The 16330-nt window shown below is 52.7% G+C and overlaps 1 protein-coding gene across 7 annotated transcripts in view; it reads left to right on the plus strand.

Annotated features, from left to right (window-relative positions):
* The first annotated feature begins 2148 nt into the window (after positions 1-2148).
* Shank1 (SH3 and multiple ankyrin repeat domains 1) overlaps positions 2149-16330 on the plus strand; it is a 49328-nt gene continuing 35146 nt past the window's right edge. For 6 of the 7 annotated variants that reach the window (XM_076933161.1, XM_076933165.1, XM_076933176.1 and 3 more), the window contains exons 1-8: positions 2149-2209; positions 4596-4893; positions 5051-5254; positions 5667-5738; positions 8027-8135; positions 8343-8494; positions 11039-11206; positions 11602-11718. In XM_076933161.1, coding sequence (XP_076789276.1) covers positions 4639-4893; positions 5051-5254; positions 5667-5738; positions 8027-8135; positions 8343-8494; positions 11039-11206; positions 11602-11718 — 1077 coding nt within the window. In that variant the 5' untranslated portion in view covers positions 2149-2209; positions 4596-4638. Of the gene's footprint in view, positions 2210-2248; positions 4894-5050; positions 5255-5666; positions 5739-8026; positions 8136-8342; positions 8495-11038; positions 11207-11601; positions 11719-16330 lie in introns of those variants that run through there. The other variant, XM_076933162.1, reaches the window with a different exon arrangement.

Below are 16330 nucleotides of genomic sequence, written 5' to 3' on the forward strand. Positions count from 1 at the left end.
GAAGGCCAGGCCTTACCCACACCATGCCAGGCAGAGTCCTGCAGAGCTTTTCCAACTCTAGTCCAGTAGATCCTGCCAATTCATGAACCAGAGATCTAGGGGCCCAGGCTCCTCAAGGAAAAAGCAAAGAAGCTCAGAGAGGAGACATGGCAGCCCTGTGGAGGTCACGGGTGTGGCATCATGTAGCCAGGCCGCTGGCTCCAAGCAGGTACCTCACGTCTGCCCTCAGCTGCTGAGAGCCCCATGAGGGGCCTTGTAAAGAAACACACCAGTTTTCAAGAAAGCCTAGTACGCAGAGGGCAGAGTGACCTTGGGCAGCCAACTGGCTTCCTCAGAGCCTCTCAGACGCTCAACTGTAGCACAGAGGTTTCTCATCAGAAGCTGGAGACCTCCGTGTCATGCAGAAGAGCCGTGTACACTGTAGAATGCTTCATAGCCACTCAGTGTTTGTATCAACACCAGCAGCTGTTCTCCATGGGCGCAGCTGCTCAGCACCTGGGTGGGTGCATCACGATAAGGGCCTCTCTGAGCTGGGTACCAACTCCAGCTTATCCCAGGATGCCGCAGAGAGCCTGCAGCTGGAGACGAACCCAGAAACTACCTAGAACTACCCTCTGTAGGAGCTGGTATTCCCTAGTGGCTGCTGGGCAAAGTGGAAGTCATGGTTGACAAGGACTGAAAAATGCTGAATGAACCTGCCTTCCTCTGTGAACGTACCAGGTAGGAGAGGGCTAACTACCTACACACAATTAGTTTTGTGTGCCCATGTGTGTGAAACTGGAGGCAATATAGCATGAGGTATACATCTTCAGGTATGTTCTTTGAAACACTATAGCAGGCCTGTGGAGAAGATGGAGACAGCCTCTGTGTTCTTCACCCTTGATACCACCTCTTTATAGCTGGGTGACCTGGGCCAAATTACTTAGCCTTTCTGTGTGCTTTGACAGGAAAGAAGTTCCTGAACCTGGCACCTAGAGTATACTCAAGGACAGCTGGGGGAGGGGGTGCTGCGGGCAGGCTGTACAGTCAAACAGGAGTACACACCGCTGATGGATAGTGGAGAGGGTGAGCTTGCTCGGACAGCACACATGTCTGTCTATCCGTGCTTATGGTGGGCAGACGTACACATGCAATGGAAGCATGGAGTAGGTAGATATTGCAGGGTGCTGTCGGTATGCTGTGGCACAGGGCTGTGACATTGTGCATGAAGCTGGGTGTGCTTCTCTGGTCATGTGTACTGGGCAAGCATGCCTTAAGGAGTAGGCAACCATGGGTATGCTTGGTTTACAGGACCAGCTTGGAGGAAGGGGTATGTGCCTCGGGTACTTCCATGTATGTGGGCTTATATGGAAAGTTGTGGGGGGGGGGCGGGGAATTTGTGTGTGTATGGGGGGTAAAGGTACACACATTTGGGGGTACAGAACCGGAACCTATAACCTACAGGATTCGATTTGGGAATATGCAGACTCTACAAATACAAATAGCACCCCACCATGTGTAGAAAGGGTGGGGAGCAATCTGGAGGAGGGGCTTCCCTAGGAAGAGCAGGATCCCATTTGGGTACATGGGGGTAAGCAGGGGTGGAGTCTGGGTTTGGGGATGGGGCAGTGGTGATGAAGGGTGGAGGAGGGCGAGGGGAGGGGGTGGAGCCGCGTTTGGGGGGGAGAATGGGCGAGGTTTGGGGGCTCAGGGAGGGGCGATATCTCTCTGCGGGCTCCCGGAGGGAGGGGAGAGGGCGGAGGGAGGGGAGGGAGGGAGAGAGAGGAGAGCAAGAGAGAGAGAGAGAGAGACCGGGTGAGGGAGAGACAGCGAGTGCGAGAGAGCGAGCCGGGTGGCAGTGGAGGCGCCGAGCAGGAGCAGGCGGCGGCGCGGCGGCCCCTGGCAGAGGAGGAGGAGGCAGAGCCGGAGGGAGCCGCGGCGCCGGTAGCCCGGCCAGACCCCAGCCCCGGGGCGGGCAAGGAGGGGCGCGCGGGCGCGGCAGAAAGGGGGGCGCGCTGCGGATGGCCCGGCCCGGCCCGCGGGGGGGGTGAGGTCCGCGGTCCCCCCGCCCTCCCCCCGGCCCTCGCCCGCCCCCTCCCCGGCCCGCTCGCCCTCCGGGGCGGTGGGGCATGGCCTGAGGGTCCCCCGTATTCGGGGGGGGGGGGGGGGGGGGGGTGGGGGGAGGGGCCGCGGGCGCCGCCGACCGGGACTCAGCAGCCCCGCCAGGCAGGTAAGGGCACGGGGCACTACAGGGAGGTTCTGGGGTAGGGTGCAATTGCGAGAACTGGGGTTGCGGGAGAGGGCGGAGGCGCCCCGGATGTCCTTGGCCTGGCGCCGGCTCTGGCCTGGGTGTACATTTAGGGTGTGTGAATGGGGGGTGAGTGTGTGGAAGGTAGCGTGGCCCCTACGGGTGACATCAAATTGGGTTGCAACCCGGTCCCGAGTGCCCCGTCCCAGATCGTATCCTTGCTAGGAGGGTGTGCCCCATCCCCCACGTGCTGCGCCCCCTAAGCCGTACTGGTCTCTGAGGCTCTCCGGGGCCAAGACTGGGTCCTGGTCCCCGCCTCCCAACCCTGCTCGGCCACTCCCCCGCCTCGCCCACCCCTGCACACCTGGGCCCCTCCCCTAGGTCACCCTGGTCCCCAACCGTTCCAACCCAGGGTCTGGACCAGAGCCTCCTACGACTCCTGGACCCGGCGCCCCTTTCAGGCGTCTATAGTTCCTTCCCACCCGCGTCTCGCGTGCCCATCGCGCCTCAGGTTCCTTCTCCGCAGGCCGGCGCGCCCCCTCTGCGCCCGCCCCCAGTCCCAGCTCCCTCTCCAGACCCGGGGCTATTCTTTCACCAACCTCCCTGATCCCGCCTTCCTCCACCTCCATTCATTCTCCCCGGGCCCGGCTCCTGGCCACGCCAGCCGTCCCCTGTCCCCCCGCAGCCTCTCAGGGCACCCCCTCTCTCCCCTTCGCTACCCCCCCCTCGCCGATTCCTCAGCCCGTCTCGGTACCAGCTGCGTGCCAGCTATTCTTAGCCGCCGAGCTTTTGATTCATGCCGCCCCGGCGGAGTGTGCCCGCTCCCTCCCTCGAGGCCGGAGGGGGAGGGGCCCCGAGTTGTCCTGGGTGTTGGGGCAGTGGAGCCCGCTCTATGGAAGACCCGGCCCTTGCTGACCTTTTATCACACCTGCCACCCCATTCCTGCAGAGCTGGGGCTGCAGAGGGGATGTCAGCCAGGGTCAGCCGAGGGGGAGTGGCTGAGGTCACACTGCCAGGCGGGATGTGGTGTAGGGCGGTCAGCAGACTGAGCAGGAGGCCCGAGTCTCCTCCTGAGCCCAGCGGGTTGAGCCACAAGGCAGGGTACTTGGGATGGGGTGCTTCAGAGCTCGGTCCCCGCGAGGGGGAGGGTTCCTCAGCCCGTGGTTAGACGCCTGCTCGCCTACAGTTCTTGGAACTCTCTTCCTTAAACATTTCGTCTTTCCTTCCCCAACCCTCCCTCTCCCCAGCCCATCCCCACTCCCCCAAAGTCAGCAGTACCCTCCACTGCTTCCCATCTCCATGGCAACGGTGCAGGAGCTGGGCCTGGTGTGGGGTGGGAGGGACCAGACCAGACATTCTGCTTTCCGGTTCTAGAGTGGGGAGTAGGGGGTGGCAAACAAGAGAGAAGAGGACCGCATTTGGAAAGGAGCCACTCCTCAGTAGGCCACTTTGAGAGGGACGACCCTCCTCATCTCCTGATCCCCCATATTGTTGCAGCTCACTTCTTAGCCTCCTCCCCAGACACCCCACCCAATCCAAGTTCTCCTCCGTGGAGCCGCCAGTACCAAGCAGTGCCAGCCCACCCACCCTGCTGTACCATTCCTGAAACACCCACAGGTCACCTGCAGCTGCCCACACCCACCCAGGCCACCACAGCTTGTCACCTGGACCTTCCAGCCAGAACCAGGGCCAGCCTCCCTATCCACCCACACATCCTCTTCACACGCCCCAGTAACCTCTCATTGGTCCCTTGGGCACAGCTCAGGGGAACTTCTCTTTTCTGTTCATCCACCCCCACTCGTGTCCCTCCATCCCCTACAGGGACAGCTCATTCCCCAGCAGCAGCCCTCTAAACATGTGGTCAGCCACACTTCAGTGAAGTCACCAGCTCTCGGGCACCTCCTGCTGCCCCAGGCTCAAAACTCACACCTCCATCTCGCCTTTACTATAAAAGTCAGTCTCCACCTCCCTGGGGTGAAGGGGCCAGGCTCTGGCCAGGAGGGCAGGATGCTGGGGTGGATTGGTCCACCTGTCTGTCCTTAGCTAATTTTAACTTCATTTTTTGTAGCTTGACAAAGTGGGCCACTAGCTCCCGCGGTGATTCTGTGATTTCTAGGACACACTGGGTCAGCCACAAAGTGGAGCATAGGGGGGTGGGGGCTGCAAGCAGGGCCAAGGACAGGGAGGAGAAAGGTGCCAGGAAGGCTGCAGAGGTGGTGCAAGCTTGTCTGTGCAGGGGTCTGAGGGCATGTCTAGTCTCCCTTGCCTCTCAGGACAAAGCAAACAGGCTGCCCCTGTGTCTGTCTACTGAGTGGTAGTGGTGGCCTCTGAGTGGTTCTTCAGTGAGGATCACCCTTGCTTTGCCCAGCTGCCTGTGATGCTGCTGTCCCCCGTCGCCCCGTGGCCCCACGATGACCCACAGCCCCGCGACAAGCGAGGACGAGGAACGCCACAGTGCCAGCGAGTGTCCCGAGGGGGGCTCAGAATCGGACAGCTCCCCAGACGGTCCAGGAAGAGGCCCCCAGGGGACTCGGGGCCGGGGCAGCGGAGCACCTGGTAACCTGGCCTCTACCCGAGGCCTCCAGGGACGCTCCATGTCTGTCCCTGACGACGCCCACTTCAGCATGATGGTTTTCAGGATTGGCATCCCTGACTTGCACCAGACGGTGAGTGGCTATTCACCTGCCAGCTGACAAACACATTAGCCAAGTCTTTCCCCAACCTCAATCCCAGATCTAGCTGTAATCTTACTCCTTTTCCAACCTACCCTTGACCCTCAGACCCTTCACCCAACCCAGCCCTGGTCATTCTATCTCCCACCAGAAATGCCTACGCTTCAACCCAGATGCCACCATCTGGACGGCCAAACAGCAAGTACTCTGTGCCCTGAGCGAGAGCCTACAGGATGTACTTAACTACGGACTGTTCCAGCCAGCCACCTCAGGCCGGGATGCCAACTTCCTGGAGGAGGAGAGACTTCTAAGAGAGTACCCTCAGTCCTTTGAGAAAGGGGTACCCTACCTGGAGGTGAGGCCACAGAACTCTTAATGGAAGTCATGCCCTGGAGCACATCCACTCCAGCTTCAGAAGAAACCCCAGTAGGCTCTTCAAGACTTCTCAGAGTCCAAATCACCAGCTGAGTTTCCTCCAATGGTGTCCTTTCCTCTCCCTAAGCTCCTTATACCATCAAATGAGAGAATCCCAACTACATAGTCATTCTAGAACATTCCATGTATTTGGGGGAGGTATCCATGCCTATACTTACAAGGTAGGGGTTATAGTGCCATAGACCTTGATGACCTGGAAAGGTCACCCTACCTACAGCCATTTCCATGCTAACCCTGAACTCATTCTGGGAGGCTGAGAGGAGGGTCAGACATTGCTCCCAAAAAAGAATCTGATAAGTCTGTGTCCCCTCATATCCTACCCCTGGCCTCAGTTCCGCTACAAGACCCGAGTCTACAAACAAACCAACCTGGATGAGAAACAGCTGGCCAAACTGCACACAAAGGTGAGAGTGCCCTGCTGCCCCCTGCACCCAGAGCACCCTGTCCATCACTTTCTTTCCCAGTCTCTCCTCTGCAACATTCCCTCTGCCAACCCCTCAGTTATGCCAAGTTCCTTACTTAACTTTAAGGGTGCATCCTGTTTAGAGACAACCAGTCATCTCCATCATAACCCTTTCCCACTTCTCTCTGTGGCCTCACCTGCTCAGACCTATTCCATCTGTGCCTGGTGTGTGCATGGGTGCTGATGCTGGTGCTGGTGGTGATGGTGATGCTGGTGGTGCTGGTGGTGGTGGTGGTGGTGCTGGTGGAGTGGATGGGTGCACATGTAGAGGTCAGAGGTCAACTTGGGGAAGTCAGTATTCTCTTTCCACCATAGGGATTCTGAAGATGGTACTCATGGTCAGGCTTGGTGGCAAGCATCTTTGCCTGATGAGCCATCTCAGTGACCTCACCTTATGTTTACTATAGTCTTTTACTGGCTCACCACCTAGGCCAGACTAGCTGACCGGGAAGCCCTGGAGACATGTGTCTCCACCTTCCCAGAACTGAGGTTACAAGTGCACACAATCACCCCGGCTCTCTTATGTGGGTTCTGGAGAATCAAACTTGGGGCTCCATTCTTGCATAGCAAGCTTTACTCCTAGCTCTTCAATCTGTTCTTTTTAACTCTGCCTTCTCTGCTCAGGAACACTTAGGACCTCTTTCTTACCCTGCATCAGCCAGTTTCCTGCCTGGGTAGTATTTTATACACATTCACGTTCCCCAGTCCTGTGCCTGTGTCCCTACAGACTCTGCCCTTTTTTTCTCAGCCACATTTATTCTGTTCGGTCCTTTCCCTCCTGACCTTGGGAAATATCTCCCCTCTGTCTGCCCTGGCCCTCTAGGAGCTTAGAGGAAGTTAGGAGGCTCATCTGGCCTGAGGGAAATAATTCTTGACATTTAATGGAAAGAAGTTCCCGATCAGTTTTCCCCCAGGCTTCTCTCTCCCACACCATCCACCCCATCTTTCCCCCTCCATGCCTTCTCCTCTCTACCTGTGCCATCCACTTTGGGAGCCAGTGGCTGTGTACAGCTCCTTTGTACATGTGACAGGTCTGAACGGAGTCACATCACCAAAACAGCACAAAAATTCCACTGCATCTTTTTCTAACATTTATTTTATTTTTAATCGTGTGTGTGTGTGTGTGTGTGTGTGTGTGTACGTATATGTGAATGCAGTCACCCAAGAAGCTAGAAACGTTAGATGCCCAGGAGCTGGCATTACCTGCCATTGGTGGGTGCTGGGGACTGAACTCAGGTTCCTCTGTAAGAGCAGCAAGCATTCTTAACAGTTCAAGATATCTCTCTGGCCCCTATAATATCTTTTTTTATTATTACATCTGTTTATTTCTTTCTTATTGTATGTGTCTGGTGGCAGGGTGGGGCTGGCATGTTCATGTTGGCTCCCATGTGGAGGCCAGAGGGTAATTTCTGGAGCTCAGTTTTCTCCTTCCCTATGTGTGTTCTGGGGAATCAAATTCAGGTTAGCAGGCTTGGCCACAAGCACCTTTACCACTGAGCCATCTCACCACCCCCGACCGTGGTATTTTAATTATTTTACTGTGGATTAAGTATCAAAACAGTAACATTAAGGATATATTCTTTTGAGAACACCTGCCATCAGGATGGATTTCAACACAGTTCACAGTTTCCCTTCGTCTTAGAGTTTTTATTGCTGTAAAGAGACACCTTGACCACAGCAACTCTAATAAAGGAAAACATTTTATTGGGTCTGGCTTGCCGTGTCAGCGGTTTAGTCCCTTTCCGTCATGACGAGAAGCATGGCGGTGTGCAGGCAGACATGATGCTGAAGCGGCAGCGAAGAGTCCCACGTCTGCATCAGACATCAGGAAGAGAGAGTGAGCCACTGAACATGGCTTGAGCGTCTGAGACTTCACACTCCCAATGACACACTCCCTCCAGTAAGCCCACGACCACTCCAAAAAATGCCGTTCCCTGTGAGCCTTTGGGGGGTCGTTTTCACTCAAACTACCCTTCCTCTTTAGAATATTACTTTGAAGACAGGGTCTCACTGCGTAGCCTAGCTGTGTCTAGAGCTCACCATGCTCCTGCCTCTGCCCCGAGTGCTGAGATGAATGACATGACCTCACCACACCAGACTTCCTTTCTGCCTTTGCAAAGGGTTGGCTGTGCATTTCCCCTGAGTAATGCTGGATCTGACTGACTGCAGCTTTCTTCACTCGGTCTCTCTGATATCCCTAACAGCCATCTTTCTTTGCGCATGATTTAGACGGGGTTGAAGAAGTTCCTAGAATACGTGCAGCTCGGGACGTCTGACAAGGTGGCGAGGCTGCTGGACAAGGGGCTGGACCCCAATTACCATGACTCAGATTCAGGAGGTAGGAAGGGGTATGGGCCATGAAGGACTGGGGTGAGGAGCAGGGTTGAGTAGAGAGGCCGGGGACACCACCTCAACCCCAGAGGGTGAGACTGAGGGATCAAAGGTTGGGGGGAGGGGGCTGAGCTAGGAGGCCAGAGGTGAAGGCCGAAAGCACTGGAAGTGGAGGCAAAAGGCCTTCCTCTGAAGGTCTTCTCTTGCCTTTCAGAGACACCTTTGACACTGGCGGCCCAGACTGAAGGCTCAGTAGAGGTGATTCGGACACTGTGCCTGGGCGGGGCGCACATAGACTTCAGGGCCCGGGATGGCATGACAGCACTCCATAAGGCTGCATGTGCTCGGCACTGCCTGGCACTCACGGTGAGGCTGCTGCGGTCCCCAGACACTGGGGTCCTTTCTCCTTCCTCGTTATTTCTCCAACCCTACTCTCTTCATTTCTGTTCAAAAAAAAAATCCCCCTGATGTAGACACCTGTAATTCTAGCACTCAGGAATTCAAGACTGGCCTAGGTCACATGACATCCTATCTCATCGCTCCCCAACCCAAGCAGTCCCTCTCTGTCCCTACCACAAAGTCTTGTTTCCACACGGTGGCAAATATGCAGTTCCTGCTGTCAGTCTTCCAGATGCCCCAGCTTAAGAAGTTGGTTGTGACTGAGCCAGGGTAAATCCCCCTCACCAAAGCTTCTCCCTGAGCACCCATAACTGCCCCCTTCCCTCTGCCCAGCCAATGCATATCCTACCTCTGCCTTCCCAAAGTACCTGCCCTTAAGGGCCTTAGAACACAGGAAATGAGCTCCTGCTGCTTAGGGAGGCCATCTCCAAGCACATCCTGAAGCTGCCCCTCCCTTCATCCTTCCTAGCCCAGGGCTTCACCTGCCAGCACACACGCTGTCCCAGAGGCAAATCCAGGCCCTCCTCACACCTAAGGTGCAGAGCACACCTTCCAGAAACTGAGTGTGGAGGCACAAGCTGGCGCCTCAGCACTGGGGAGGTGGAGGAAGGAGGATGAGGAGTGTAAGGTCTTGATAGCCAAGATCTGAAAACACACACACACACACACACACACACTACATAGTGAGTCTGATGTCAACAGGGGCATCATGAGACCATGAGACTTTCTCAACAAAGAAACAAAATGTGCTTTCCCAAACAAATTAGCCCTCCTCTGTGCCCACAAAATACACAGAACAAATTAGTGTGTAGCGTGTGTGTGTGTGTATGTGTGGTGTGTACATACAGGCACATGTGTGTCTGACCTATGAGCAGGCATGTACAAGTGTGGCAGCCAGAGGATAACATCAGCCATCAGTCCTCAGGAACTAGCCACCATATTTCTCCAGATGGGGCTTTCGCTGGTACTCAGGGCTCCCCAGTTAGGTTCGTCTGGCCGGCCAGCAAGCCCCAGAGATACACCTGTCTCTGCCTCCCCAGTGTTGAGATTGCAACCGTGTGCCACTTTTTTTTACATGGATTATTGAGATCATACTCGGGCCTTCATGTTTACGTGGCAAACACTTTACTAACTGAACTGTCCACCCCCAGCCCCTGCATGCAGCAATATTCTTTTTTTCTGCCTCTACCAGGTCAACTGATCCCTCTTTAGGCATAGGTCAGGATAGGCTGCTTCCAAAGATTGAGCCACACCCATATTCACAGATGCCCCAGTTCACTGATGATTTCTCTTTTCTCAAACACTTGGCATAAACAATTGCCTTTTATAGCTAGAACCAATGGATATCTGTGTGTGTGTGTGTGTGTGTCTGTCTGTCTGTCTGTCTGGTTTCAGATCTTTGCTATCAAGGCTTATCAAGTTCCTTAACCACTGGTCACACCAGGCTGTTTAGTTTTAAATTAATTAAAATGGAATAAAATTAAAATCACACTTCCTTGAACTCGCCAGCCAGTCAGCCAGGTGCTCATCGCCCTCCTGTGGCCACCATGTTGGATGACACCACTGGGGACAGTTCACTGTAGTGTCCTACTGCACAGGGGCGCTTGCTATGGGCTGTCTGCACAGGAACAACTGTCACACTTGTTTGTATACAAGCTTAAATTCCCCCCACTTCTGCACCCTTTCTCTTTCCCCTAGAAGCCCCACCCTCAAGGGGGCTGGCTCAGGATTGGTTCACCCTGAGCTTCCCTTTCCTAGGCTTTCCTTCTCTGGGGGGTCTGTATAGTGCTCCTGCACCTGATCGGGGACATCCTTAACACATAGGCCTCCGTCCTCCCATTGGTCTTCCCTACAACTGTGCCATGAATTATGAAGCCTATGGGCATGGACACCCTTCAGTGGCTCATCAAAAGTCTCCCACTAGAGAACGGTTGAGCTGCATGTCAGAGCGAGAGGTCCTGTGACACCATCTACCTTGTCTTCTCATTGTTCTTAAAGGCTAGGACTAGTGCAGACTGGGACAAAGCCTGGCTCAGAGTTTACGGGCCATCAGAGGGGCTGGAGAGATAGATGGTGCAGTCAGTGGAGTCTGTGCAAGCATGAGAACTTGAGTTCAATCTCTGGCACACAAGCAGAAAGGCAGAGTGTGCTACGTGCCTGTAATGTCAGTGCCAGGGAGGTAGAGACAGGAGCATCTCTGGGCCTTACCAGTCAGCTATTCTATCTGGATCAATGAGCTCTAGGCTCAGTGAGAGACTCTGTCTCAAAAAATACAGTGCAGAGCCATTGAGGAAGACTCTTAGTATTGATTCCTGGCCTCCTCTACGTGCTAATGCATGCGCATGCGCACGCGCACACAAACACACACATACACACACGCATGCTTGCATTGGAGCAGAAATGAGACAAATATGAAGCTGTATCGGTCATTCAAGGCTTACCTCCCTACCAGCCACTTGAAACTAGAGCTGCCATCTGTCCTTTCTTCCTGAGTTGTCTGTCCCTCCTTAGGCACTTCTGGATCTTGGGGGCTCCCCCAACTACAAGGACCGACGAGGGCTGACCCCCCTGTTCCACACAGCTATGGTGGGGGGAGACCCCCGCTGCTGCGAGCTACTTCTGTACAACAGAGCCCAGCTGGGCATTGCGGATGAGAACGGCTGGCAGGAAATCCACCAGGTATCCAGATTTAGTTCCAAGCACTGGGGGGGGGGGGGGGGGGAGCTTTGATACCTGGGCTCTGCGGTATCCAGCGGGCTGGGATATAAAAGAGATGGTGGATTTCCTTACAGAGAGAGGAGTGAAATTTCCTCAAAGAGAAAAAGGAAGAAAAAACTCCAAGAATAGATAAATGGATGAGGCTGGTTGCTTGATTTGCCTGAAGGGCTAGCCTGCGGTATTTATACAGTGGAGTAACTGAATGCTTAGAGTTAGGAAGCTAAAGTCCTGGTCTCTGACAAGAGTAGGAGCAAAAAATAGAAGGGGACATGGATGCTGAAATTCCTGATCTCAAGGAAGAGGGCCTTGGATTCAGATGAGGTCTAATCAGGCCCATGCTCTCCCTGTACCCTCAGGCCTGCCAACGAGGGCACTCTCAGCACCTGGAGCACCTGCTCTTCTATGGGGCTGAGCCTGGAGCCCAGAATGCCTCAGGAAACACGGCCCTGCACATCTGTGCTCTCTACAACAAGGTCAGCCCAAGCAATGTCTACCTGCTCCTTCAAAGGCACATGTTTCACACCAGTTCAAGCCCTCTCCACTCAAACCTCCTAGCTCTGCAACCTCTGTTCATTCACCATTTCCACCCACCCACCCATCCATCCATCTATCCATTCATTCATTCATCCATCCATCTAGCTAGCTATCCACTCATTCTACCCATTCATTCATCCACTCATCCACCCACTTATCCATTCATCCACCCACCCACTCATTCATTCACCCATCCACCCACCCATTCATCAGTACATCTACAAACTCGTCTGCCCATCCATCCACTTATCTATCTATCATCTATCCACCCACCCATCTACAAACCTATCTACTTATCCATCCATTCATCTACCTACTCACACATCCATCATCCAATCGTCATCCATCTACCTATGTACTCACTTATCCATCTCTCTGCCTACCCACCCACCTATCTTCCATCCATCCATCCACCCACTCATCTTACATACATACATACATACATACATACTACATACATACATACACCCATAGTCCATCTACCTATTCACCCACCCACTCATCTTACATACATACATAATATATATATACATACATAATACATACATAATATATACATAATAATGTATATTATGTAATACATAATATATACATAATACATACATACATACACCCATAATCCATCTATCCATCCATCCACCCATCCACCTACTCATCCATACATCCACCCCATAAACTCATCATCCATTCATCCATCCATCCATCCACCCATCATCCATCCATCCATTCACCCATCATCCATCCATCCATCCACCCATCATCCATCCATCCACCCACCCATCATCCATTCATCCATCATCTACCCATCTGCCCATCATGTTTAATGCACTTCTTCCCTGTGTCTGGCTCCAAGCTCTATACTGAACTTCTGGTGGGTTTCTGAAGGATGTCAAGAGGCAGATGAGTGGGAAAGAGTGCTCTAGGAAGGGAGCAAAGCTGTGTACAAGACAAGAAGCTGGACAAGTGACGTCTTTGCAGGAGACAGAGCTGTGAACACAGTGCAGCCTGGGGATGAGACTGTTGTATATTTAGCAATTCAGTGTTGTATGGAAGGCCCCTCTCCAGGAATTCTGGGGAGAGATGGGTTGTAAAAAGGAGACAAAGGTCTTACCAAATAGATCTGCTGCCAGCAAGAGTTGAGACCTCGTTGCCACCCAAGTACTAAGAGACCCCAGGTTAGCCAAGCCCCTTGGCGCTTCAACGCCCCCCCCACACACACACACCATGATTCTTGCCCTTGAAGAGCTGCTTGGGGGACTTCAGGGTAGAAAGGGCAGCACCTGCTGGGATGCTGCTGATCTGCTCCCCCTCTTCCTCCAGGAAGTCTTCCAAAACCAGCCCTAGCCCCTTCTGCCTCCCGAGAACTCCCAGTGCTGGGGATATGGCGAGGATCCAAGTGCTGCCTTGTGGCAGTGAGCAGGGAGGACTGGTGTTCCTCAAACCAGCAACACAGTGCTGGCATTTCCTTCCTGCTTGCTGCTGCTTTCTCTACTGCTCCTCTGTGCCCGGACCTCTGACTCCGAGGCAGGTGCATGATGGAGAGAGAAAAAGCCCCAGCTCCACACACTCAGGAAGAACCTGAACAAGTGCCTTCCACTCTCTGAGGCTTTGTCCTCCCTGAAATGGGAACCATGACAGCTGATTGAAAGGGATGAGTGGTCGCATACATTAAGTATTCATCCCTAGAAGGCAGTCGTGATAATAATTGTTATTATTAGTATCATCATCAGTGTCAATTGCCAGGATGCGGTCAGAAGGCTGGCATTCATCTGAGCAGGGAAAATTGAGTGCAGAGAATTACATAGCAGCCACTGTTCCCCAGAGAGGGCCAGATGAGCGTGTTGTTTTGCCTTCTTCAGTTTTCCCCCACCGGTCCCCACCATCTGTAAAATGGGTCGGTCATGAATATCTTTCATACAAAAGGTCAACAGGTGAACATTCTGCTTGCTATCAGATCCAGTAGATGATTAGCAAGTATGAGTTCATCATCCACTTTCCTCCCTGTCTTCCCTCTGTACATCCTAGCCATCCAGCTGCTGATGGGCACATCAATATGCCCATTCACCACCTATCCTCTACCCATTTGTCCACACACCCACTCATCCACCCAGCTGCCCATCCATTCATCCATCCAGCTACTCACCATCTATCTATCCGCCCTTTATTCATCTAATCACCCATTCATCCATTACCAATGCATCTGTCTATTCATCCACACACCCACTCACCCATCTATCCACTCTTCCACCCATCTTTCTTTCCACCTCTCCACCACCAATCAATCTATCCATCCATTCATCTACACATTGACTTATCCATCCATCCATTAATACACCCATCTATCTGTCATCCATCTATTCATATACCGGTCCATCTAGCCATATAGCCATATAGCCATCCACCCACCTTTCTGCCCACTCATCCATTTATCCACTCATCCATTCTCCTGGCAAAGGTCAGATTCCCTAGGCTATGAGCCTCTCAAGGGTGGGAACAGGATCTGGTAGATTCTGGTTCTATCCCAACCTCCCAGAACATGGCAATTCTTTTACATCCATGCATCCATCACTGAAGCCATCCCTTATTTATATACTACTGTCTGGCCCCGGTCTGACCTTCGCTCTTTGCTGTCTGTTCCCTTAGCCTTGTGGTATGTACATGTAGCCCCTGCTGGTGGTTCAGTCCTAGACTGTGTTTCTCTTTCTCTCAAGAGTGGGGAGAAAATCTCATACACTGCTCTGCCCCAAGCCCCCAACACACAGTAATCCTCACTGCACTGTGTGCAGTGAGCAGATGAATGAATGCATGACAGACTGAATGAGTGATGGAGCTGTGGATGGATCTCCAGCAGAACTATGCACAGCTCTGGGCTCAGAACTCTTGACAGGTGGCTGCTGGTTTGGGCAGATTGAATGACTCAACAAATGAATGAATAATTGAGTGGCTTGATCAAATGAAGTTTGATTGGCAGCTCCACATTTTCCATCTTCATCTCTTCCAAGTACATTTTTGAGCACCTACTGTGTGCTTGGTATCAGGCGCTGGGGATGGGAGATGAGTCAGAGATGATGCCAGCCCCAGGGAAGATGAAGGAAGCTCTCAGCCTGGTGGATGTTAAAACAAATATTCCATGAGATAAGTGATAGTTTGTAAATAAACACAAGAGTCTTCAGGTGCACAATGGAAGGAGCTACCCACTAAGACTCGGTCAGACACAGGATAAACTAGGGAGCTTGAGAACCATATTATGACCCCATGCCTCTCCTGGTGGACTGTGGGGGGTATGAAAGCATGCAAAAACAAACATATGTGGCAGCATGGGAATATGCAGTTGTACATGTGTGTGGTTGCACATGCTTACACACAACACAGTCAGAACGCAAACTGGACTTGCTTTGTTATCCAGCAAGTGATGTTAGCAGTCAGACCCAGACAGACCAACACTAGGCTCTGAAGGCCAGGGTCACACCCTGCTTGCTCCAGTAACTGGCTGCAAGGATGTAGGCACAAATGTTGCATGTCTGATCCCATTCTGTAGAATAGGCCTGAATTGAGTGCAAAGTATGCACTTAGTGGGGTTCCTATGTAGTAGGTGTAATAAAGAGGCACTTCAAAATCCACATGGGAGGGAGGTAGAGTGGAGTGCAACCGAAGGCCGATGTAGGTTTGCTCAGGCCAAGACAAAGGTCAGATGACATTCTTCCATTGACTAAATGTTTCTGGACAATCTCTGTAGTCTGGGCACTGCTGTATGAGATTGGTGTCATTCACCCATGCCTCTGTGTGACCTACCATGGAAGAGAGCAGATAACATAAAATATGGGATGAAGGAAATGGGTTAATGTTGGCTTAGAGAACACTTATCCATGCAAGCGAGTCAGAGATAAGGATATGTGAACAAAATCCTGTCACACTCAGGCTGAACAAGCAGATCATGACGCATTTGAGGCCAGCACGGGTTGCACAGCTAGTCCAGGCTATCCCAAGGCCCTGTCTCAGGCAAACAACAAAAGACAGATCAGTGAGGGAAGAGCTCTCTGAAAAGACGGTACTTTAGAAAAACCCGAATGAAGTGAAAGTGTGTTGTGTAGAAATCAAGGAATGGAGAATTCCAAACAGCAATCTAGATCAGTAGGTGCAAAGGCCCCTGAGCAGAGGCCTATCTGTTATGGAGGAAGTAGCCAGTGTGCTTGGAGCAAGGAAATGTGATAGGTATTGAGGTTGAGGTGGAATAGCCAAACACGTTGTTTGGGTGAGGCCTTAGGTCATTTCAGAGACCAAGTTTAGCTCAGATTGATGGGGAGTGCTAGGTGACAGATAGGGATGTGTGTCCCCTATTACCTCCCACCTGGCTTCCTACCCTTTACGGTGTGTGTACTATTCCTTCTAGGTCTAGCAGAGAGTGCAATTAAGACAGACCTAGAGCACTGGGGATGATGGCTCAGAGCTTAAAAGCACTCACATGCAAGCATGAGGACCTAAGTTCAAATCTCAAGAACCCATGTGAAAACGGGTCTGATAGCATGAATATGTGATCTCACTTCTCCTATA

Source organism: Arvicanthis niloticus, chromosome 1 (genome assembly GCF_011762505.2).
Source record: "Arvicanthis niloticus isolate mArvNil1 chromosome 1, mArvNil1.pat.X, whole genome shotgun sequence".
Taxonomy (NCBI): domain Eukaryota; kingdom Metazoa; phylum Chordata; class Mammalia; order Rodentia; family Muridae; genus Arvicanthis; species Arvicanthis niloticus.